Genomic DNA, 22,490 nt, shown 5'->3' on the forward strand with positions numbered 1-22,490 from the left:
ACTTTCTCTATCACCCTTCCTTGTAATTTGCAAGCTGGCCTTTACGATGGCTGACCTTTTGAAAACAGGGAAGGGGAACTCATAGCCCTCCAAGATGGTTTTGGATTGCAACTCCTATCAGCCCCTGCCAGCATAGCTATTGGGCCGGGATGATGGGAGCTGTAGCTTAGAAACATTTAAAGGGCCACAGGTTTCCTAATCTAAGTCGGGCTTCCTCAACCTCGGCCCTCCAGAAGTTTTTGGCCTACAACTCCCATGATCCCTAGCTAGCAGGACTAGTGGTCAGGGATGATGGGAATTGTAGTTTTAAAACATCTGGAGGGCCGAGGTTCAGGAAGCCTGATCTAAGTGTAGCCTATACTCTGGCCGCTCTGATTTCACTGCCATTCTTGTAATGTGAGGCAGCAGAAAGTAAATATCACTGAATGATGTAAACATGCATGTATTAACATATTAATACGTATGTACTAACATATTTTTACCCTGTACCTGCTATTCCAAAATATCTTCAAGATGGCTAAGAACAATATCAATAAAAATAAGTAATATTAAACAATATTAAACAATAAATATATCCAGCATCTCAAAACATAACTGAGTATGTGACATAAACCTAAACAGTGACATCAGCATAACTAGGGAATGAAACCATATTGGTTATTCTTCTGTATACCACACACAGAAGAGTCTGGATTTTTATTCATTTTATTTCACGTTTTCAGGTCATAATATAAAGCAGGAGAGAGAGACATTATATATTAGATGAGATGAGAAGTAAAGCAAAATTAATTAAGCATAAATCAGTGAGAATCAATTTCATTAAAACTTGTCAGTTGACTCAATGAATAAAATAATGACTAAGTACAGCCCATAACTTTACACAGCTAAGCTTAAAATTCCATTATACCAATTACAATTTTTATAAGTAACTATTAATCATAACGAATACATTAAAATTAAAATCTTTGAAATAATCAACCTTCTCCAGCAGAGCTATTTACCTTACAAATTTGCCTTATAAAATCTTGCTTGTACATTGGTTAGTGCCATTTCTGAAGGTAACGACTTTTCACGATATCTTGATATCCTCATTGAAAAGCAATATATTGACACATCAACCATTTTTATAAACAGACCAACAGCAGAACAGTTACAAATGACTAATCTTCGCCCAATGTGGTATAAATTAAATGAAATCACAAAAAGTGAAAAAATAATCTGTTCTATTTTAGTGTTTATTCAAGAGGTGGTCCCCTTGCTTCAGATTATTTGATCAATTAGTGTGGCACAATATTTGATAAAAGTGAAAATGAACGGGAAGAAAAAACTTCAGGACCTAGGCTGGCATCAGTACCTGGCATCCTTGGGTAGCAGTCATACCACTACTGATGTTTACACTGTTCCAACTCCCTTAATTGGGGTGGGGGGTGCTCCAAGCAGCCCCAAGTGGCTGGACCTAGCCACCCTGTTCATTTCCCACAATGCACCTGATCTAGCATCATTCTGGGGCACTGGGGCAAACTAGAGAGTAGCTGGACACATCCATCAGGTGCTGCTTGGTGCACTGTCACAGCAGCCAGCTATGTCCACAATGGAAAAGGGGACCAACAGTGGACATATTGTCCAGAGGCACCTCAAAGCTGGATCTGGCCGTTTAGGACAATATCACAAATTATGTATGAGGAGTACATGCAGTGTTTCCTATAAGATGTGATGCAAGTACACATTTGAAGCTAGCTTTTCAGATACACACACATGGGCACAGCCAGGATTTTTGTTGGGGGGGGCAGGACTTTTGTTGGGGGGCAAAACCGAAGTGATTGGTCAGTTAGTTAAGTATTTCTATTGTTTTACTTGACTGGGGGGGCAGCTGCCCCCCTGGCTATGCCCATGTACACACACTGAAACAAAGAGGTGTGCTCAGTTCACCAAGGTATTCTCTAATCTGCAATATGGGAAACAGCCCTGAACTACCCAGTTATTACTGCCTAAGTTGCATTCCTATTCTCTGCAGAGAGGCATCTAAACCCACGTATTCCAGTGGGCTCCTTATACATGCATCTGAAAAATGGATTTCTGAAAAATAAGTCATGTCAGACTAACCTGATCTCGTTTTTTGACAGAATTACAAGCCTGGTAGATGAAGGGAATGCAGTGGATATAGCCTACCTTGATTTCAGCAAGGCATTTGACAAGGTGCCCCATGATATTCTTGTAAAGAAACTGGTAAAATGTGGTCTTGACCACTCAGTGGATTTGTAACTGGCTGACTGACCGAACCCAAAGAGTGCTCATCAATGGTTCCTCTTCATCCTGGAGAAGAGTGACTAGTGGGGTGCCACAGGGTTCTGTCTTGGGCCCGGTCTTATTCAACATCTTTATCAACGACTTGGATGATGGACTCAAGGGCATCCTGATCAAATTTGCAGATGACACCAAACTGGGAGGGGTGGCTAACACCCCAGAGGACAGGATCACACTTCAAAACGACCTTGACAGATTAGAGAACTGGGCCAAAACAAACAAGATGAATTTTAACAGGGAGAAATGTAAAGTATTGCACTTGGGCAAAAAAAATGAGAGGCACAAATACAAGATGGGTGACACCTGGCTTGAGAGCAGTACATGTGAAAAGGATCTAGGAGTCTTGGTTGACCACAAACTTGACATGAGCCAACAGTGTGACGCGGCAGCTAAAAAAGCCAATGCAATTCTGGGCTGCATCAATAGGAGTATAGCATCTAGATCAAGGGAAGTAATAGTGCCACTGTATTCTGCTCTGGTCAGACCTCACCTGGAGTACTGTGTCCAGTTCTGGGCACCACAATTCAAGAAGGACACTGACAAACTGGAACGTGTCCAGAGGAGGGCAACCAAAATGGTCAAAGGCCTGGAAACGATGCCTTATGAGGAACGGCTAAGGGAGCTGGGCATGTTTAGCCTGGAGAAGAGGAGGTTAAGGGGTGACATGATAGCCATGTTCAAATATATAAAAGGATGTCACATAGAGGAGGGAGAAAAGTTGTTTTCTGCTGCTCCAGAGAAGCGGACACGGAGCAATGGAACCAAACTACAAGAAAGAAGATTCCACCTAAACATTAGGAAGAACTTCCTGACAGTAAGAGCTGTTCGACAGTGGAATTTGCTGCCAAGGAGTGTGGTGGAGTCTCCTACCTTGGAGGTCTTTAAGCAGAGGCTTGACAACCATATGTCAGGAGTACTCTGATGGTGTTTCCTGCCTGGCAGGGGGTTGGACTCGATGACCCTTGTGGTCTCTTCCAACTCTATGATTCTATGATTCTATGATTCTATCTGCAAAGCAATGGACCGAGAGTCTGTTGGGCGTTCTCTACAACTACTTTCTTCCTGGACTCGAGTCCTGCATGCATACCTAGAGATTAGCTCAGTGCAACAATTGTTTAGCTGGCAGTCATAAACTCTCATTAAACTGGATGATATCCTGGGTAGTACAGGCTAGGAGGAAATGAATACCTAATGATTTTTATACTCAGTGGAAAGCATTTGCCATTAGCTTAAAGGAAGAAAAGTATGAGGAAATCATGTCACCTTTGTAACACATCTCTCATTCATGGATAAACTAAAGGAAAGCCCTTCCCCCAAAGACAGAGTATATTAACTGTAAGGAATTCAAATCCCTAAGAACACATCCCTGAGTGTGTGAGACTCCTAAGATTCTTCATAAGCTTCCATTGTGTTTTCACCACGCAACCTTATGCATGTCTACTCATAAGTAAATCCCACTGTGCTCAACAGGGCTTGCTTACTAGCAAGTGTGTTTATGATGAATGCAGCAATACATTAAGGAGAGTGCCCTTGTAAATCTGATGGACATTCCTTTCTTCTCCCTGCAGGGTTGCTGTTGCTTTCGACAGGTGGGGCGGTGGTCCTGCCTAACAAGCCCATGGCTGCCTCTTCACGATGCAACTTCTGACCTACTATTTTGAATGAAAGCAGGTGGAGTCAAACAACTGGCAACTCCGGGGCCTCATCCGGCCTCTTTAGCTCATCGGTTATCAGTGCAACTCCCCCGACCCTTGGCTAGAAGCAGGCATTTCTGGCAGCCGTGAAGGAGAGAAAGAGGCAGCGAGAGGAAGGACAGGAGCCAGCGGGTGGGTCGTGGCCAATAATTGGGAGTAAGAGAATAATGGCGGGCCCTTGAAAGAAACTGGAAGGAAGCTCTGCGTGTGTGACTCCGCTTCTGCTCCCCTTCCCACGTTCCGTGCCATGCTTGCCCAAACTTTGGAAGCACAACAACCCCATAACCAGGCGCAGCTCAAAGTGCCTTGGCAAGCTCCGCACCCCGTTCCTTCTTTATTAAGGGGGGGGGGTCTATATGTTTAAGGACCTCGTTTCCTCCTGCCGAAAGCCGGCCCCGCCCACCCAGGGGCCCTCAGCCAATGAAAGGGCTGTTTCTGCCACTCGGCGCCCTTTTTTTGCAGGGAGCCTCACGCGGACGGCGTGGCGCGAGGAAGGCAGCTCCTGCCGGGAAGCGGCTCCCACCGGCTGCTGCAGCGCCACGCCGAAGCGCCGCCCCTGGCCGAGAGGCCCCGACTGCGGACGGGCACCCGCCGGTGGCAGCTCCTGCCGCGGAGGAAGGGGCGGGCGGCTCCCCGGGGAGTCCAGGGCTCTCTGCCTCTTTCCGTGGGCCTGGGGTGGGGCGTCGAGGGGGGAAGCGAGTCGACGTTTCCTCAGGGACGGGAGGCTCTCAACGGTTGGTTTGTAGGTTTCTTCTTCTGTTTGATACTAATATGTATGCCCCGTACCTGCCACTCTTGATGGAAGTTGGTTCCTCGTGGCGTCTTCTTTACCGGTTTGGGATATACCTTTAAAAAGGCACATTTCGAAGCGCGGTCTTCCCTTGAATAATTCTGGGCCCCGCAGATTAAGGGTTGCTGGGACTACAGGCCCCAGAATTCTTTAAGCGGTGGGGAAACGGGCTTCAGAGGTGTGGGGCGTCTGCCGCCCTCGTTGGCTTGAAGGCCCAAGGCGGTGGAAAGGTGAAATACATTTTTAATACACAGCAGTGTAACAAAAATATCGCCACTTGACATGTAGAATTACAATGAAATAAAACCAGATACTGCTGGCCTGGGGGGTAAAACAGTTTAAAATTATCTGTTTAGGATAGTTAAAAATGAAACTGGTATCCTAAATAGAAGCTGAATGAAGCTTTTTGGGTAGAAAATTAGCTGCTGTTCCTTTTCTGAAGGTCACTTGTTTTTGGTGAGTGGGTAAAAAGCTTACTTGCAGAACGAGGGCTTTTGCCTTAATTTTGGCACACAGGTGCAGGTAGAAACTTGCCCTGTTGAATTTTGGCCTGTTAGCTGTTAAAGACATTGGAACTCTACCCAGAACAACAATTAGGGTGTGTACTCAAGATCGCTTGCAGTACAATCCTATGCATGTCTACCCAGAAATAACTTGCATTGAGGGAAGTGGGATTTACTCCTAGGTACGTTTGTAAAGTAGTAACCAATCTATATTAAGGCTGAAATACTAAACACAGTTTAGCAGTTCCCTTGTTCTCACAATCAGGATTGGAGCAAAGGTAGATTTTGGTTACCCTTTGATGTGTATTTGTTTAAAGCTGAGGATTCTGCTTCACGTTGGTGTTTGTGTGGTGCCATGGGGAGAAAGAGCAGGTATTTTGCATGAATGCAGAGTCAAAGGGTGTGATCTTGTTAGGAGTTGAGTATTAGGCATACTAATTTGTACTCAAATCCCTCCATGTGGAAGTTTCTCAGCTGGGGCTGGGTTGCTGCTTTCCTGTCTGCCTTAAGTTATATACATAATCCACAATAAGATTAAAGAACATAAATATCCTTTCTCTTTAAAACACAATGATAATCAGCAAGATTCCAGCTAAAATAGCTGTAAGATCCACAACAGTAAGATCCACCTACATGTCTACAAGAGTAAAAATGTTTTCATCTGGCACCAAAAAGTTATCAGTGTTGGCACTAGGAAAGCTTTCCTTGGTTGGGGATATGATTCCACAAGGTTGCCACCAAAACCAGCTAGTTCTCTTGCTACCACCCTCTGAAGGAGACACACACAGAATGTGTGACTTGAGCTGTGTAAGTGTAAAACTAGCACCTAGATCATGGGTAGGCAAACTAAGGCCTGGGGGCCGGATCCGGCCCAATAGCCTTCTAAATCCAGCCCGCGGACGCTCCAGGAATCAGTGTGTTTTTACATGAGTAGAATGTGTCCTTTTATTTAAAATGCATCTCTGGGTTATTTGTGGGGCACAGAAATTCATTCATCCCCCCCCCCCCATATAGTCCAGCCCTCCACAAGGTCTGAGGGACAGTGGACCAGCCCCCTGCTTAAAAAGTTTGCTGACCCCTGTCCTAGATCTACATAATGGCTTATGAAAAGATAGGAGATGGCAAAGTTCTGGTTTCCCCAATTGAGAAAGGATATTGTGGCACCGGATAGCTCAACTGGTAGAACATGAGACTCTTAATCTCAGGGTCGTGGTTTGTGCCCCATGTTGGGCAAAAGTTTCCTGCATTGCAGGTTGGGTTTGATGACTTTCATGGTCCCTCCCAACTCTGATTCTATGGAGAAGTTGCATGAAAGCACAGCCCAAATGACCATGGGAGTGGAGCACCTTCCTTATGAAGAAAAGTTACAATATTTGGGGATTTTAGTTTTGAAGTAAGAAATGATGTAGTCAGCTGTGACAGGTCTATAACATTATTGCTAAGGGAGAGAAAGCAGATTTAGAAGTTTTTATTCCTTTTACATAACAGAGCATTGTAGAACACAGAGTATCAGCTCATAACATCAGCAATATACCATGACTGTTAGCAGCTGATGAAACTGGCAGATGATGCAGGATTGGTAAAAGAGAGCCTTATTTCACGTGGTGCACAATTAGTGTATAGAATTTATTGCTATAAAATGAGGTAGCGACTAGTTTAGATGGCTTTAAAAGGGGATTAGAAAACTGGGTGAGATTTCCTTTGGCTACTAGTAATGATAGCTATATGTGTGTGTGCGCGTGCACACACCCTGTGGTTCAGAAGCAAGTATTACGCTACTGAACGCTGTTGCTGGGTAGCAGCAAGAGGAGAGAGATACTGTCGTCATGTCCTGCTTCAGTTTCCAGAGGCATCTAGTTGGCCACTGTTGAAGAAAGAAATACTGCAAGAAGGCATATTTGTATCATACTGGTCTTTTAAATCTTGGATGTAGGACCAACATCCACCAGCTGATGTTCTTTTGCATGCAAACTAAATAACGGGTTGCCAGTTGAGGTTGCTGCAGGAGGATCAGTGCTGATATACAGCTGGGAGTAACATAGTAAGGCATATTAAGAGAGACATTTTCTGTGAAAGGTGATCCATTTACAACTGGGGCAGCTTCTGATGACTTAAAGGAACAGAGAATTTCTGATGACTAATGCTTCAGATTAAGATACTCATCAGTTTGAAAAATGGTTTGTTTTTGGCTTAATTTGATGTCATATGGAGACTGTAACAAAATTTGATGTGTTTTGTTTTTTGCAAACTTTTTTCTGATTTCCAGTTGAAATATTATGCTTTTATACAGTTTAAAGAGTGATTTCCCTCCCTTATTTACCATTTTTTATAAATTCCTGTCCTTTGTAGAAATGGTGAATTCTTAACCACAAGACCACATAATACTGGTCTCGAAAGACCTACATTGGCTCCCAGTAAGTTTCTGAGCAGAATTCAGTTTGTGCTGACCTTTAAAGCCCTAGTGTTGGTGCTGACCTTTAAAGCCCTAAATGGCCTTGGTCCTATATACCTCAAGGAGCGTCTTCACTCCCATCATTCAGCCCGGACACTGAGGTCCAGCTCCGAGGGCCTTCTGGCAGTTCCCTCACTGTGAGAAGCAAAGTTACAGGGAACCAGGCAGAGGGCCTTCTTGGTAGTGGGGCCAACCCTGTGGAACACCCTCCCATCAGATGTCAAAGAAATCAACAACTATTCAACTATTAGAAGACATCTGAAGGCAGCCCTGTTTAGGGAAGCTTTTAATATATGATGAATTATTGTATTTTAATGTTTTGTTGGAAGCTGCCCAGAGTGGCTGGGGAAACCTAGCCAGATGGGCGGGGTATAAATAATAAATTATTATTACTATATTATATATACCTTGTTTACTGTAATCTAGCAAAACAGGTTTATTGTTTTGTTAATTAAATTCTCAGGTGTTTTTTTGTTTTGTTTTGTTTTGCTCTTGTTCCAGTGTAAAATGTATGCTATACCGAAACAGCAAGGAATAATATATTTTTAAATAAGGGGTTAGGCGATCCACAAGTCCAAATTTACTTGGTATAGTGACCCATTGTTTTATTATCAAATGAATTTTGGATGCCGTGTCTTTGTCAGCCGTTGGTTTCATGCATTTTTATTTCAAGTTTGCCTATTTTATAACTGCTACTTGGGACACCCAAGTAAACGTTTACTTAATGCTGCTATTATGTGGAATCTGTTGCAATATTTATAAAACTTCCAAAGTTATTCACAGTATTGTTTATGGGAATGTTAAGAACACCAGCCATCTGATTGCACATTATTGCTTCATAAGCTATAAAATGTTTTTCAAGAAACATATGGTTATACAAGTAGTATTAAATACAATGGAGTATTAATATTTTTAATATTCACGATAAAGTTCATTTTAGCATGTAGCAGTGGTTTGTCTGAGCTTGTATTTGGCCAACAAGTTGGCCAGTGAGGCATTTGATGGTTGTCACACATGTACTAATGTATGTTCACATTAGTAGCTTGAAACTCAGTGAGGTCATTTGCATGGAGATGCCTTCATGTGATCTTTATGGCTTCCTTTCCCCTGCAACCCCTATGGAACTCCTGTGCATTACACTTTCACCTTCTCTTCCATGCTCATCTGCACTTGTGTGATGACTACTAGTGTCTTTTCACATTGCAGTTTACTCTGCATCCAGTTTTCTAATTGGATGGCAGCTAGTCTGAGTAAAAACACATCCAACAGCAGTATTTGTCAAGGAACAACAGGATTGATATAGATTGTGGCTAAGGTTGTGTGAATTCGGCTTCCGGAGTTAGCAGTGGGAGCGCATTGGATGTAGAGTAAGTGGTGATGTGAGCATACCCATAGTCTGATTATTATTATTTTATTTATTTCCCAAATATATTGCTTGATTGTAAGAAAACTACTCTAAACAGTTATTAATACATAGGGTATAGATATTATTTCTTATTTTGACTAAGCAAATGTCAAATCACCTTTGGCTTAACTATTAACTGATCTAGTTGGCTAGTCTAGTGTAACTTTGGCAGAAGGTGCTTTTACAGGGAGCACCTTCTGGTGAACTTTCACCAGATCTGCTGCCAGAGTGTGGTTCCCAAGTGTTAAAATGCATGACTGGAGCTTTTTTTCTAATGTTCAGGTACAAGTGTCTGTCCACACAGCAGTGTAATGTACCAACAGAACAAAAAGCTGTAAGTGGTATTCAGAAATTATTTGGGGTTTACTTATAAAGCCTGCAACCCACTTGAACAGGGTTTGCGACAACAGCCCACAGGTTGGGAAACACAGTTTTAAATGGTCCCTGAATTTTTAGGAGATCAGCACTCTCCCCCCACCCAAATGTAGATTTCAGACAGTGTTGGAATTTTTTCCATAGTAAGGTGCAACACACCTAACCCTGTAGACTGCTATGGAATGATAGAGTTCTGCTTAAAATCTATTAATATTTTAATTTTTGAACTGACTTGTTTACTGTGTATTTTAAAAATTGAAATTGACAACCTGTCTGTCCGAAGTCATTTGCCTCAGAATGGGGTATGAAAGGGTTTGCAGTATTGCTTGAGCAACTGATATGGTCAGTGTTGCAAGAGAGGAAGAACACAGGTATTAACAGTTCACAAGTTCTTCTACTTCATTCCTGACCATTTGGGCATATTGGAAAATCTTAAACACAATGTATTTATTCATTGAAGTAAAGCTAAAATAAGTCTTGGGGATTGCTGACAGTACTGTATGATGGGGGAAAGTGCTGCAGTTTAAGAATATTCTTTAGCAGAATTACCTGAAGGAAAACTTGCATAGCTATATCTTGTGCCTCAGGCTGCAGCCTTATTTTCAAGCATTACCACTAGTATTTTTAAATTTGTGCATGCTTTCTTAGGAGTCCCATTGAATTCATTGGGTCTTTCTTCCAAGATGACTTTAGGTTCATAGACCTTGATAGCTGCATCCTCAGAACTGTGTCTACCCCACAGAAATCTGGTGCCTGACAAAGTGGAAATTCTGCTGCCATGAGCCCTCCAGCTGTGAATCCCAAGATTCTGTATCGGAATTCCCGCCTTCTCCGTATGGTGTTCCTTCAGCTCCATCGGCAACAGAGAGCTGACTTATTTTGTGATGTTGTCCTACAAGCAGAAGGTAATACTTAAAGCTGGGAGGGCTTAAGTTAAGGGTGCTTTGCTTCCTAACAGAGTTGGAAAATCCAAGGTGCCTGGAAATTCCTGGCCAGCACTTCTGCTTTAAGGATCCAGCACCTAGAATTTTGACAGTGACTCCTAGAAATTTCAAGTATTTTTCAAGCTTAGACTGCATGGTTACCAAAAAGGAAACATCAGCAACAATTAATTAATGATGTTTATGACCTATTGGATGTGATAGATGGATTTCCCAGAGCCTGTTCTCAGTGTCATAGGTCCCTTAGAAATGTGGGCAGCTTTCTTGCAATGAGTAGAACCCATTGGTCCATCTAACTCAATAGTGTCTAAACTTAACTAACAGCAGCCATGGATTGAAGGGACTTTTTGCATTCAAACCTGAGCCACCACTGGTTTTCTCTCCCAAAGCAGTTGACATCAATTAAACTTGGTCACTGACCCGCTTCCCCAACCCAGCTGATTAGGATAGGTGTGCTTCCCTTCTGTTCTGCAGTCCCAGGACAGCTTAACTCTCCCATTGAAATCAAGGCTTTGCAGTGCTGAACTTCGGCTGGATTATGCCTAGAGTTCTTAACCATATGCCTCTCCAGTGCAGTGGTGTTTTTATGATAGCAAATTGTTCTTTGTTTGTAAAATGCCTGCTCACAAACAAATGTGAGTACAAATCCACTGAGAACTTCTCCTAAGCAAACCCAGTTGAAACAAACAAGAGTATATGTGTACTGGGAAAAATCTGTGTATGCTTATAAAAATGTATAGTACATCTTATGCTGTGAATTACTTTTTGCTAGTGCTTAAGTGCCCTCAAAACTGAGAGGGCAGAGAACAGGGTGAGCTAAAATAACTTATTTTTTTCCAACCATTCTGTTCTTTATTTTAATTGTATCATATCCAGAAGGAATTGTGAAAATAAGTTTAACAGTTTTAAATGAGCTGCTGAGACAGACTCATAAGCAGACTGATCGTAAAACTAAATGGTTTTATGCTATAATATGCCTCAGTATGTAAGAAGGATTAAACAGTACAGCTCTATAATTAGTCGTGAGATAACACTTGGGGAATCTCAAGAAAAATGTTTATTTAGGGTCTGGAACACTTTGGGATCAACTTCTGTCCAGAGAGGGGCAAATATCTGGGGTTTTTTTGTTGATACAGTACCTGCTAACAATTGTGTTGTTTGCAGGGGAAGCTGTTCCAGCTCACTGTTGCATTCTATCAGCCTGCAGCCCTTTCTTCACAGAGCGTTTGGAGCGAGAAATGCCCCCCAAAGGACACAAGGTGGTGCTAGAGATCCGGGGTCTGAAAATTGGGACTTTACGTAAGCTGGTGGATTTCCTCTACACCTCTGAGATGGAGGTGTCCCGGGAAGAAGCCCAGGATGTTCTTGCAGCTGCACGGCAGCTTCAGGTGTCAGAGCTGGAGTCACTTCATCTAGAGGGAGGAAAGTTGGTCAAAAAATCCCTGGGCCCTAGATTAAATCGGGATTGCCTACAGCTATCTAGTCCATTATCCATCCCAGAGTTAACGCTGTTGCAGTCTCCCCCTGCCTGCAGTGGTAGCTCTTTGACGTCATGGCTGTCTTCAAATATGCAGCACACTGTAGTGAATGTTCCATGCACCAAGGAAATGGATAACAATAGCAGCATTGTCCAGAAAGCTGTCAAGAAGGAAAAACCAGAAGCATTGATGAGTGTGAATGAAGACCAGATGCCTAAAGATCCAGCAGTTACTGCCGAGCCCCTTAGAACTAAAGTTAAAAAACGTCTTACAGGCATGGGAAAGAATATATTAGGCAATAATGAGCATGACAGTTTGCGGACACAGGATGGGCCTGGCAATAGCCAAACTACAACCAGCTTGCAAGAGTCAAAAAAGATTAAGCTCAGTCGCTCAAAGCTCCCCTCATCACCTTTGCCTGTACCATGTGCCATCAAAGACTCTAGCACTGTGGAATCCAGCAAACCCTCAAGGTCCAGCAGACGTCACTGGAGGCAGAAAAGTCTTCCGATCAAAGATGAGCAGAAAGAAGCAGAAGATGGCCATTTGTATGGTTCCTGGAGCCCGCCTCTACCTCCAGAGGCTGCTAAGAGCAGAAAGCGCAACGCCAGTGAACCTTGCGTTAGCTGTCCCCAAAATGCAGGGCAGATTGGCCGGGTAAGGCTCAGAAAAGTTATCAATGGCAGCTGCTGGGAGGTGGTGCAGGAATCTCCCTCAGCTCAGGCCACCAGGCCAGCAAACTCTGTGTGTGCTCTGAAAGAGGAGGGCTCTCGATCTCCGCCCAGGTATCCTGAGCTGGCAGGAGTAGATGCACAGCAGTCAGTCACCTCAACTAGAGGGCTGCCAACAAAAATGGAAAGTCCACCTGTTAATGAGAAGAACCTGGGAGAACAAGCTGAGAACAAGATATCCTTGGAAGATGGAGACCCTTATAAATTGGATCTGTTTCTGCTAGACCATCTGACTGAGGATGTGCAGTATGACAAGCTGGTTTCAGCTGGTGAGTTGGAACACATGCTTGATATGTTTTTGGCAGATGATGGTGATGCTGTCGAGGAGCCTCAAGAGGCCACTATTCCAGAAGGCATGAATATTTTATGGCCTGCACCAGGAGCAAATGAGATTCCACTAGAATGTGCTGAAATTGAAAGAAAAGATATGTGCTCTCCAGAAGTCTCTGACTGTCCTCCGTGGGTCAAGACCAAAAACAGTCTCCTTAAAGGGGAACTGGAGGCTGTTGACATGAAGATCAGCCGAGAAACTCATGGCTCAGCAAATGGGAGACCCTTGCTAGACCCTGTTCCCAGCTACTTTCCATTTGTGAAGTCTGAAACCAGCAGTGACGGTTTCACCTGGTACAAACCAGCTTCTCCCCAACTGGATGATTGGACAGTTCAGCATCAACTGTCCCTGTCAGAGAATATGCCTGCAAACCTTGGTGATCCTTTGCCCATCACTTTGGCAGACAATGAAAACCGGGTTTTTTTGTCCTATGAAGTGGGTATCTCTGGTGTCGAAACACAGCTCCATGCTCAGACATTGCAGAAGAGCCCTTTGCAACACCACTTGGGCTATAAGGTGCCTCCATGCTTGGAAGAGGAAGAGATAGATGTCGGTGGGGTAGACGAACTCTTGGTTAGCATCGAATGCGTCAGGCCAGACCCCTCTCCGGTGTCCGAAACCGAGGTGGATGTTGTGAACTAGTGAATGCAGACCATGGGAAGGAGTTGCCTTGACTACCCAGGGGCTGTGAGGGGTCAGGCCTGATGCCAAAAGGTCTGCTGGTCAGGCTAAGAAGGGCCCACTGCTACCCTGCTCACCTCGGTGCCAATAGGATCCCATCGGGCATTGCTGCTGCTACTTGCTACCATTGCCATTGGCTCATTATCCCTCTCCCTGGGTGTATTTATCCTGGAGGCAACAGCACTTGTGGTTAAAGGGGAGCCTCAAGCCTCTGGTGGGCAGCCGCTATGCCAAGTCTCCCAAAATGCAAAGTATGTGGGGACCTTGGGGGACATTCAGCGTCATGGCTGCCTGCTGCAGGCCAAAACTGAACTGAGACTTGGCTGAGATGTCTTCCCAACTGAAAGCGGGAAGCCTGCTTGGGGATGAGTGTGTGACACAGTAAGCAGCAACGCCACACCTCATCCCCATCACCTCTCTCTTGGGACCATCTGGACTGTTGGACTTCCTTGGTGTGGTGGCAATGGTGAGCTGCAGTGCACCCTTTAACTTAGCGCTCTCTCCCCTGGTTTTGCTTTCTCGCTTGCCCAGTGCAGTGCACTTCTTATTTCAGCCTACCATGGCCTCTCTCCCACACATGACCACCCCCTCCCTCATGGACACAGGTGACGGTGTCAGCCTTCCTGTGACACCTGCCAGGACAGAGAACTCAGCTGCTGAACTGAGCCTCCCCATTGCCAGGCTGCCCGGCTTGAAAAGGTGGAGAATAAAAAACTAACACGCACTGCCATGAGAGGAGAGGAGGGTGCCTCAAAGTAGAGGCCGCATCACCATGTCAAGGTCTCATAAAAGTCTGGCCCTGTGTGAGATAGACTTTGGTGCAACACTTAAAATCCTTGATGGGGCTGCGGTAAACAAATACATCTTACAGTGCTTTTGAAGTGCTGAGGGAAAAGTGCCCCCCCCCCAGGAATTCCAAATGGTAGGCGGGGTTATTTTACTATCATCACCCCCTCAGCCTTATCTAATCATGACTGTTACGTTTGTAACTCTGTTTTCTGTACAGTGCAGGCTGGCAGGATTCCTGGTCTGCTTTATAGGATAGGTAGAAGCTAGAAACTAAAAAACGGAAACATCTAGCAGTGGTTCTGTCAAAAAGTAAGGAAATGTTAATGGTGGGGAAAGTCTTTCTCATGCACTAAAACTGCACATGAGCACGGTCTGTTTCAGTTCTATTTATAGCAGGAGGGCCACCAGTTTCCCCCACCCCCAATAATGAAGGAGGGTATAGCTGCCCCAAGGTGAACAAAAAGGGCTTTCTAAATACACAGGAAGTGTGGCACTCACAATTCAGTGAACAAAGTCAGTTGTGCATTCTAGGGTAACCAGAGAGTGACTCTGTTCTCAGTGACTCAAACTTATAGTTTGTTTGTGGCTTTAATTTTAATTTTTAATGGTAGGCAGCTAAAGCAACTTTTAGGCCTTGCTCCCTGCCCCACCCTCTTAAAACCCAGTCTGGTGAAGAGTTACACCAGCAGCACAACTTGGGAGTAGAAGGGACTTTACAACACTGGAGAAGACATGGGTGGTGGCCTATTGTTCCCACCAGCTGTGTGCACACATCAAACACTTTATCACAAAGGTCACACTGGAGCTAGAAACAGCAGCATCTGCTGTACTTTTGAGTGGGTGCTCTTTGGGCTGCACTGCAAAAGCTCGGGGCATTTATTGGAGCAGCTGCCTAGAAATGTTAAAAGCCCCTTCAAGGCTGTCTTTTCTCTACTTCCGGTAGGACCGACCACTTTCACTGGCTATTAATGCTGGCTAACCGTCATTGGAAGCTGATTTAGTAAACAGTTATATGCCCTGCTGATTTTATTTTATTTTGTACAGAGATGGCTCTCCAAAGTCTAATAACAGGTTAAATCACTTGTTTTACATTCAAACCATTTCCCTTGTTTACAGCTTATTCAAGGAGAGGTGTATTCAAGTGCAGTGACCCATGCCTCCATGACGCTGTGCCAACTACTTGCTTTTGATAGCCCAAAGCTCTCATTGTACAGAAAACAATCTGAAGAGTAGATGGCACAAAGGCCATAAGAAATGTTGAGTTGTGACTTTGTTCAATTAAAGTTCCTATATTTCCCTCCCCAAGTTGTCTTTATTTTGTTTAAACTTATGGCAGCTTATGGTTTAGTTGCAGCACTGGTAGAAAAGAAACAAATTGCACACAGGAAGCTTGTTAGAAACAGGATGAGGGAAAAGCTGATATTACGGAAGAATCATCATCTAGAAAGGAAGTTACTGCAGGATATATAGGCAGATCATGGCACCAGATTTGGTGCTTTCAGGCTAGAACAAAATGGAAAGAAAGGGCTCCAGAGATTTACAAATGACATCCTTTTTGCAGTTAATGAACGAGATAATAAAGCATGCTGAATGTTAAGGTAGGTTTGCAAAAACCCTGTGCAGTTGCACAGGATTGTGATAGCAGTGGCAAGTCCTTCTAGCTTCGAACACCTAAGACATGCCACACTGATTTTTATGCTGCTTAAGGAAAGATATGGGCTTCACTACTGAAGGGCAACTGCACAGGATCCAGAAGAACCACTTTTATTTAGGGGCTTGTCCACATTTATTGCTTACCCCATACTTTCTAAACACGGTTCTGTTTGCCCCACCGCTTTCCCCAGGAAAACCTGTTTAGTGCCAAATTGGAACAAACATCAATCTGGAGAAAACTAAATTGATGACAGGTTTTTTCCAGGGGAAACAGCAGGACAAGTGGAAGTGTAGATGGGGGCCTTGGTGAAGCTGTAGCACATGCTGCACTATGGTTTGTCTAGCCAGATGCTGTCCTAACTGAACAGAATTAAGAAAGTATAAGGCATGACAACAGTTAAAGCTTTATTGAAAAACAGTATTTGCCCATCCCCAAATGACTAACAAAGCAAAACGGTAAAGGGATCAGGAAACAAGCAGCTGGTACGTTCTTCCTTTCGTGGAGGAGGGGCAGCAGCTTCAGAGATGCGACTGGAGTTTCATTATTTACCCCACTTAATCATATCCCATCATGGATGCTCCACCTCTCACACAGGATGAAGTGTTCATCGGCTGTGCTAGATGCAAGGACAGACAGCCATCAGCCACAGATCTTGCTCAGTAGGAAGCAAGCTAATGCACCATTCATATACTATGCTGAGTAGCTGCGGGGGGTATGCTCTTGATTTCACCCCCTTCCCTTTCTCAGGAGATGCCAGCACAGATGGATAGCACAGCTATGACCCAAGATTCCCAGAGCTGAAAGGGAGGGGGCACTCTTTCCCCCTCCCTTGCTGCCACCTCTACACCCATATGTAATTAGGCCAGTGGCTGCATACTGCCAACCTGTGCTGTAGGTGATAGTGTACAAGACGGATGGATGGATGAGCAGTCCTCGAAGTATGTGACTTAATGATGGGAGCAGTTAATTTGCCTTTCTTCCCAATTCATCTTCTACCCAGCCCGGGGGAGGGGGGGGAGACAACAACAAAGAGACCACAAAAGAATGACTAGCTTTTAGTCCTATTTCTTGCTCCAGGCAGTAATAATTTAAAACTACACAGGAATTGGAGTGGTGGTGGTGGTGAGGCCAGTCCAATAAGGCACTGATGTCCAGCAGATCTCGGAAAATATGGCTGCTACATTGTACAAACTTACCATTGGTAATCCTGCCCAGTTGTTTGCTTTATTCTAGGTTGCCCTTCAGCATTTCAACCACCTTGTTTGGTTCGGGAAACTTGAGCTTCCGCGGTGGCCCTTTCTTGAGGCCGCTCCATAACTCCACCTCTAAAAACCCCAATAAAGACAAAATCAATAAAAATAGAAGACAACTCACCAGCAGCATTTCTATTGTGTTACTTCCAGTCAGCCACAAGCACGCAGCCAAGACGCCATGTCCCTCTGCTGGCTTGTAGGTAGGGTTGTGTGCATTCATTAAACTATTGGTTGCTCTCACAAATAACTGGACATAGCAGTAGCTGAGCAAGTTACATCTCCAGTTGCCCAAGATCTCACACGTTGAGCCAGTTCTACAGCTGAGCTTGTGTGTGGAGTGGTGGAAAGAGAAACCGAATCTAACCGGACCACTGGGCTAAAGCTTGATCAAAGAGCTGCTATGTAGGTCTTGCCAAACATTCAGCCCAGTATCCTGCTCCAGTTCAGAGAAACCCTGTGAGCAAGGCTCCAGGTGATAACTGGGGCAGCTAATAGTGCTGGAAGTTGTGCAAGCCACCTCTGGAGAACTCCCAGTCTCTCTTGGCACTGCCTGCCCACTCATCTTCCAGCAGCAACTAGCTTCTTGGACTTGCAGCAGCAAAGGGGAGTAAGGGATAAATAAGCAGGTAGAAAGCACAACAGAACTGGAAGGGGAACCTCAGAATATAGCTATGGTATCTGGTTGAAACCTCAGCTAGCCCAGCTTTTTGATACGCTAGAGAGAATGACCTGGAAGTAGGTAAGTCAGGGGTGGGGAACTGTGGCCTTCCAGGTGTTGTTAAGACTTCAGCCACTCTGGCCCATGGTCTGGGATTATGGGATTTTCGCCCAGCAACATCTGGTGGACACAGATTGTCCACATCTGGTTTCCTTTTTATGCCAGCACACCCACTCTCTGTACTGTGTCACTGTTGAAGGTTGGAGGAGTATTTACTGAATCCATCAAATCTAATAAACTGTCACAGGGACCACAAAATAACCATTTCACCTGGGGTGGGGGTCTGGCAATTATTAGATCCTGCCACCAAACAGTTACAACATTATCAGACACATTCCGAAGCAGACAAAGACTACAGATAAAACATCTGACCACCTCACCCCACTCCCGAAACAGGCAACCCATCCTAACAAAAAACACACAACCCTCAAATTTAAAACTAATTAAAAATTAGGAGAAGCAGAGGATTTTGGTTGGTGCTAAGTGGTGCCCTCAGATGTCACACTAGGGATCCCAGCAATAAGTTGTTCAGCTGCTGATGTTTCAGCCTCAAATTTCTAGTTATGTACATTCTGATGCGTACATACAGGGAACCACAGCTACTATTTATGGTCACACAGCCATCCCCCCACCCCCAAATTCTATGGCACAAACTACAGCTGTGGAGAGATACCGAGTGTTTTCTGATTTGCAGTGGGATATGGAGAAGAGCACAAGGCAGCCTAATTGCTTTTTGTACTTGGGCACCCTTATGGCTTGGTGAGTGGATTTGTGAACATCTGGTCACACATATTCTAGGCAGATGAAAACTACACCAAGAACTCACTGCCGAAGGTTTCTCTACCAAGCTATATTTGGGGTATCACTAACCCCAAATAGATACAGCAACTCCAGGAAGGTCCCTACTGTCTCACTGAAAAGCCTCCCTTGAAAGCACTTACTGGTGCCATCTTCTTTCCACAAAGCAACCTCAAAGCTATTCCTGCGCGGTTTCTCAGGGTTCACCATCACCACGATGTCAGGAAAGGTCTGGTGCAGTGCCTCGCTGACTGCATTGGCACTGCGTCCATAGACTCGTCAGCTTTTACTGTGGAATGAAGAAAAGCTTTCAGAGAACCACCTGAACTGTGATTTGAAAGTCTCTGTTGAACCCATACAGGCACAAAGCAATGAATGGTTTGACTACGTGGAAGAAAGCACAACCCCGCCAGTGTTCAGAGAGTTCAGCCCAAACTTCCCATTCCGTTTTCTACTTCATAGGAGAGATGCAGTATTTAGGGATGAGATTTCCTGTTCAAAAAAAGGGTTTTTACTAGAGCTGTAGCAATACTCAGTTAAACAATAATCAATTATAAATTAGGTGTGTATATCTTTTAAAAAACCACCTGTGATTAAATCTGCCAACCAATTAAACTTTTAATACTAGTTCTGATACCAGTTTGCTTGGTGCCTACTGTATTGTCACTTGCATCTGTAGATGCAATTTTAGTCATACCACATTTATAATTTTAGGGCATTTATTTTTGTATGAACATTTGAATGGTTTTACCCTTTTTTAAAAAACCATCCAGGGAATTGGATTCAAGGGTGATATAATAATTACTTATAAAGAAATAAGTAATCAGCCACAGATGGCAAACAACACCTAAAGAGAGTTATTTCCTCCCAGATGAAGAAAAAGGAGGAAATAATATTTCTATACATACATTATTTAAAACAAAAGCAAAAAAGGTGTGCTCTTTCTTTTGGAAGCATTTCTCCCCTCAGATGCAAATGTATGTAGATTTAATCAATTAAAACTAAAATAATTAATAGACTTAAGGGTCGCATCCAATACCATCAATGTGCTAGCAGAAGGATCTTTTCATCAGCAATTTTCTCTCTCTCTTTCAATGCTGGGCAACAGGTCTGCTGGTGGAACTGCCTCACATGAACGAAATGTCACAAAACTACCATTACTATTTCTGTCCTTAGGAATTGTATCTGCAGATGCAAGTTGTTCACTTATGGTACCTCTTATGCAAAAGGACCCACTATCAGAGCAAATTCAACACTGGCTCACTTTAAGATTGTGCTGGGTGCAACCCCAAGATTTCTTCTCTCAGGCAGCAGCCAGCTCTATCCAGGAATCCCTTCTAGAAAGCAAAATGCATGAAACAACCCATGGATGCCATCCTTAGTCAGATGATGCAAATAACGTGCAGGTACACACCAATGCTCAATGATCACACGAAAGCCCAATTCTTCATCCTTCTTCGGTTTCTTGGGCGATTCCTCAGCAACATTCATCTCCACTCCTTCAGATGTTGCAGTCTTGGCCCGAGGTGCCTCTGCCTTCCTCTTCCTCCCTTTGGGGGCCATTCTACTACTAAAGCAAACACAGGAGGGTAGGAAAAATAATGCCCCACTCGCCCCACTGGACTGCACATCTCAATGCATGTGGCCGGCCTTCCTAAGAGGAACAGCCAAGAAGATGCAACTCCTTAGGTTTGCTTTTGCTGCCTTATACCAAATCAGATCATGATGCATCTAGCTCACTATTGTCCAAAGGGAAGGATAGATCTACTGCATGCAAAATACTGCATGCATGCAAGTAAGCAAGTAAGCAAACTGAGCCTTTCTGCAAAGAACATTATAGTATCAATCCTGACAAAGTAAAATACCCTAATGCCATAAGGAGGACACTAGAAAGGCTTAAGTGTTAAGAATTTAGAAATTGGGTTATCAAACCTCTTGCAAAACACAGGGAAATCTATGGAGGTTGATTTACGTGTACACACTTTCAAGCAAAGAGAATGCGAGCCTGTAAACCAATATTCTTAAAAACCTTTTTAATTAGTTAGTTACACAGGGTGGGGTGGGGAGAAAGTGAAAAGCAGCCTTTACTGTACTTGCAAACCGCCTAGAGAACTTTTCTGTTAATGGGCGGCATATAAATACTGAAATTTAAAAGAAAAATATTAGGAGAGCTGGTTATCCCGAAGAAGCGAAGATAACGGCAGAAATAGACCCCCCCCAAAAAAGGGGGCCAAAAAAATCCAACTAGAGGAGGAAAAAGCAACAGCAGTTAACCAGAGCGGCAGGCAGGATGAAGCCATCACAGCGTAGAAGCCAATTACCGTAGGAGAGAAGCGCCTACGAAGAAGGACAGAAAGAAAACAGCACGTTGGAGAGACCCGAAACAAAAGTGATAAGAGAGTCAGATTGCAAAAAAAATCTGGATAGAGACTCCTACCCGTTGCACAAGCGTGCAATCTCACCTGGCCTTTCTTCTTTCTTGCAAACGGCGCTCCAGCCCACGCGCAGCTTGAGGACGACAAAGGAAATTACACTGCGGCACCAACCACGTGTGCCGATGATGGGAGGGGAGACCGGGGAATATTAACGCTAAAGTCGGGAAAGTCACAAAGCACCAGTCTCCTAGCTGGCCAGTTCAGCAAATAGGGCGTCTTCTGAGGATGCCAGCCTTAGCTATCAAAACATTTTGTTTTGATGAAAGAATAGCAATCGCAGGACTTTTAACCGCCCCCCCCCCGTTCAAAGAGGTTTTGCAAGGTGGTTGCTACCACTTACACAAGCCCCTCTGCAAATCGCGAGGAAGTTCTGCAGCAGCCAATCCCGGCTCGCTCCCGATCCTGGCTTCTAAGGTAGCGTCGCTGGTTTAGGATTTCGCTGCAATTCCCCGCTTAGCACTGATCGCGGGCAACCAGATTCGTTTTCTTGCGATGAAGCAGTGGAAACATCCGCTGCACCATGCTGGGTTGGTCCTTCTACAAAAGATCACTTAATGCGGATGATCCCTATGCATGAGTTTTAAATATAGAGGGTTCCCCCCATCTATTCCGTTATGCTAATTGAAGGTATAAAAAGAGCGTGGCAGGGCGCAGGAAGTATTAGAGCTGAGTCATAAACGCTATTGTTTTGCACTGTTTCGAAGTCACATCGCTATTACCATATAAAGCTGGCTGTATATTCTAGTAAATAGGCATCAGCTAGGTATTGTAAGAACTTCAGTCCGAGGTTTGCTGTTTAGCTCTCTCTCTTTTGCCTTAAAGAAAATGGGTTTCGTAAAACCAAATCCCCCACTCTCTCCCTATCTTCTAATGCAGTACTCTCTTGTGGCATGGCAGCAGGCAAAGGGCAGATCCACACATTCGCAGTACTCCCTCACAACTGATCACATGGGAGTATCTGGTTGAAAGCAGCCATGGGAAGTGATTTCGCACTGTCAAGTCATCATATGGCACTGTGGCAAACACAGAGCCTTTTGTATTTTTATGTTGTGACCACTCTGTAATCTTTGGATGAAGGGCAGTATACACATTTGATTAATAAAATATCTGTGGGTGAACAGCTCCTACCTTTCCTTAGTAAGACACATCCACCTCCTA

At 44.2% G+C, this 22,490-nt stretch overlaps 2 protein-coding genes across 10 annotated transcripts; one reads left to right on the forward strand and one right to left on the reverse strand.

Annotated features, from left to right (window-relative positions):
• Positions 1 to 4,502: 4,502 nt before the first annotated feature.
• BTBD18 (BTB domain containing 18) lies at positions 4,503 to 15,289 on the forward strand. Of its 4 annotated transcripts, none has more exons than XM_082211466.1 (3): positions 4,503 to 4,740; positions 10,266 to 10,428; positions 11,629 to 15,289. In XM_082211466.1, exons 2-3 carry the CDS (start codon positions 10,302 to 10,304, stop codon positions 13,644 to 13,646), a joined length of 2,145 nt encoding a protein of 714 aa, XP_082067592.1. In that variant the 5' UTR covers positions 4,503 to 4,740; positions 10,266 to 10,301; the 3' UTR covers positions 13,647 to 15,289. The 4 variants fall into 4 exon arrangements, with proteins under 4 accessions (XP_082067592.1, XP_082067590.1, XP_082067593.1 ...); XM_082211464.1 differs by having other exon boundaries at positions 4,503 to 4,732; positions 10,172 to 10,428; XM_082211467.1 differs by having other exon boundaries at positions 4,503 to 4,732; positions 10,207 to 10,428.
• Positions 15,290 to 16,519: 1,230 nt separating this feature from the next.
• On the reverse strand, positions 16,520 to 21,465 carry SELENOH (selenoprotein H). 6 transcript variants are annotated; one of them, XM_082212962.1, is made up of 6 exons: positions 21,335 to 21,442; positions 21,219 to 21,234; positions 20,312 to 20,467; positions 19,041 to 19,186; positions 17,325 to 17,453; positions 16,520 to 16,744 (listed from the first exon to the last, which is right to left on the reverse strand). In XM_082212962.1, the coding sequence occupies exons 3-5, from the start codon at positions 20,458 to 20,460 to the stop codon at positions 17,353 to 17,355; spliced, it is 396 nt and encodes a 131-aa protein (XP_082069088.1). In that variant the 5' UTR covers positions 20,461 to 20,467; positions 21,219 to 21,234; positions 21,335 to 21,442; the 3' UTR covers positions 16,520 to 16,744; positions 17,325 to 17,352. The 6 variants fall into 6 exon arrangements, with proteins under 6 accessions (XP_082069088.1, XP_082069087.1, XP_082069089.1 ...); XM_082212961.1 differs by lacking the exon at positions 21,219 to 21,234 and having other exon boundaries at positions 21,335 to 21,465; XM_082212963.1 differs by lacking the exon at positions 21,219 to 21,234 and having other exon boundaries at positions 20,312 to 20,464; positions 21,335 to 21,445.
• Positions 21,466 to 22,490: the final 1,025 nt, after the last annotated feature.

Source organism: Podarcis vaucheri (genome assembly GCF_965113315.1).
Source record: "Podarcis vaucheri genome assembly, chromosome: 1".
NCBI lineage: Eukaryota > Metazoa > Chordata > Lepidosauria > Squamata > Lacertidae > Podarcis > Podarcis vaucheri.

Bases quoted from the DNA above. Each gene is read 5' to 3' on its own strand.
- BTBD18 (XM_082211466.1), top strand. From the start codon at position 10,302: ATGAGCCCTCCAGCTGTGAATCCCAAGATTCTGTATCGGAATTCCCGC. The intron at 10,429-11,628 runs GTAATACTTAAA...TGTTGTTTGCAG, and splicing joins TGTTGTCCTACAAGCAGAAG to GGGAAGCTGTTCCAGCTCAC.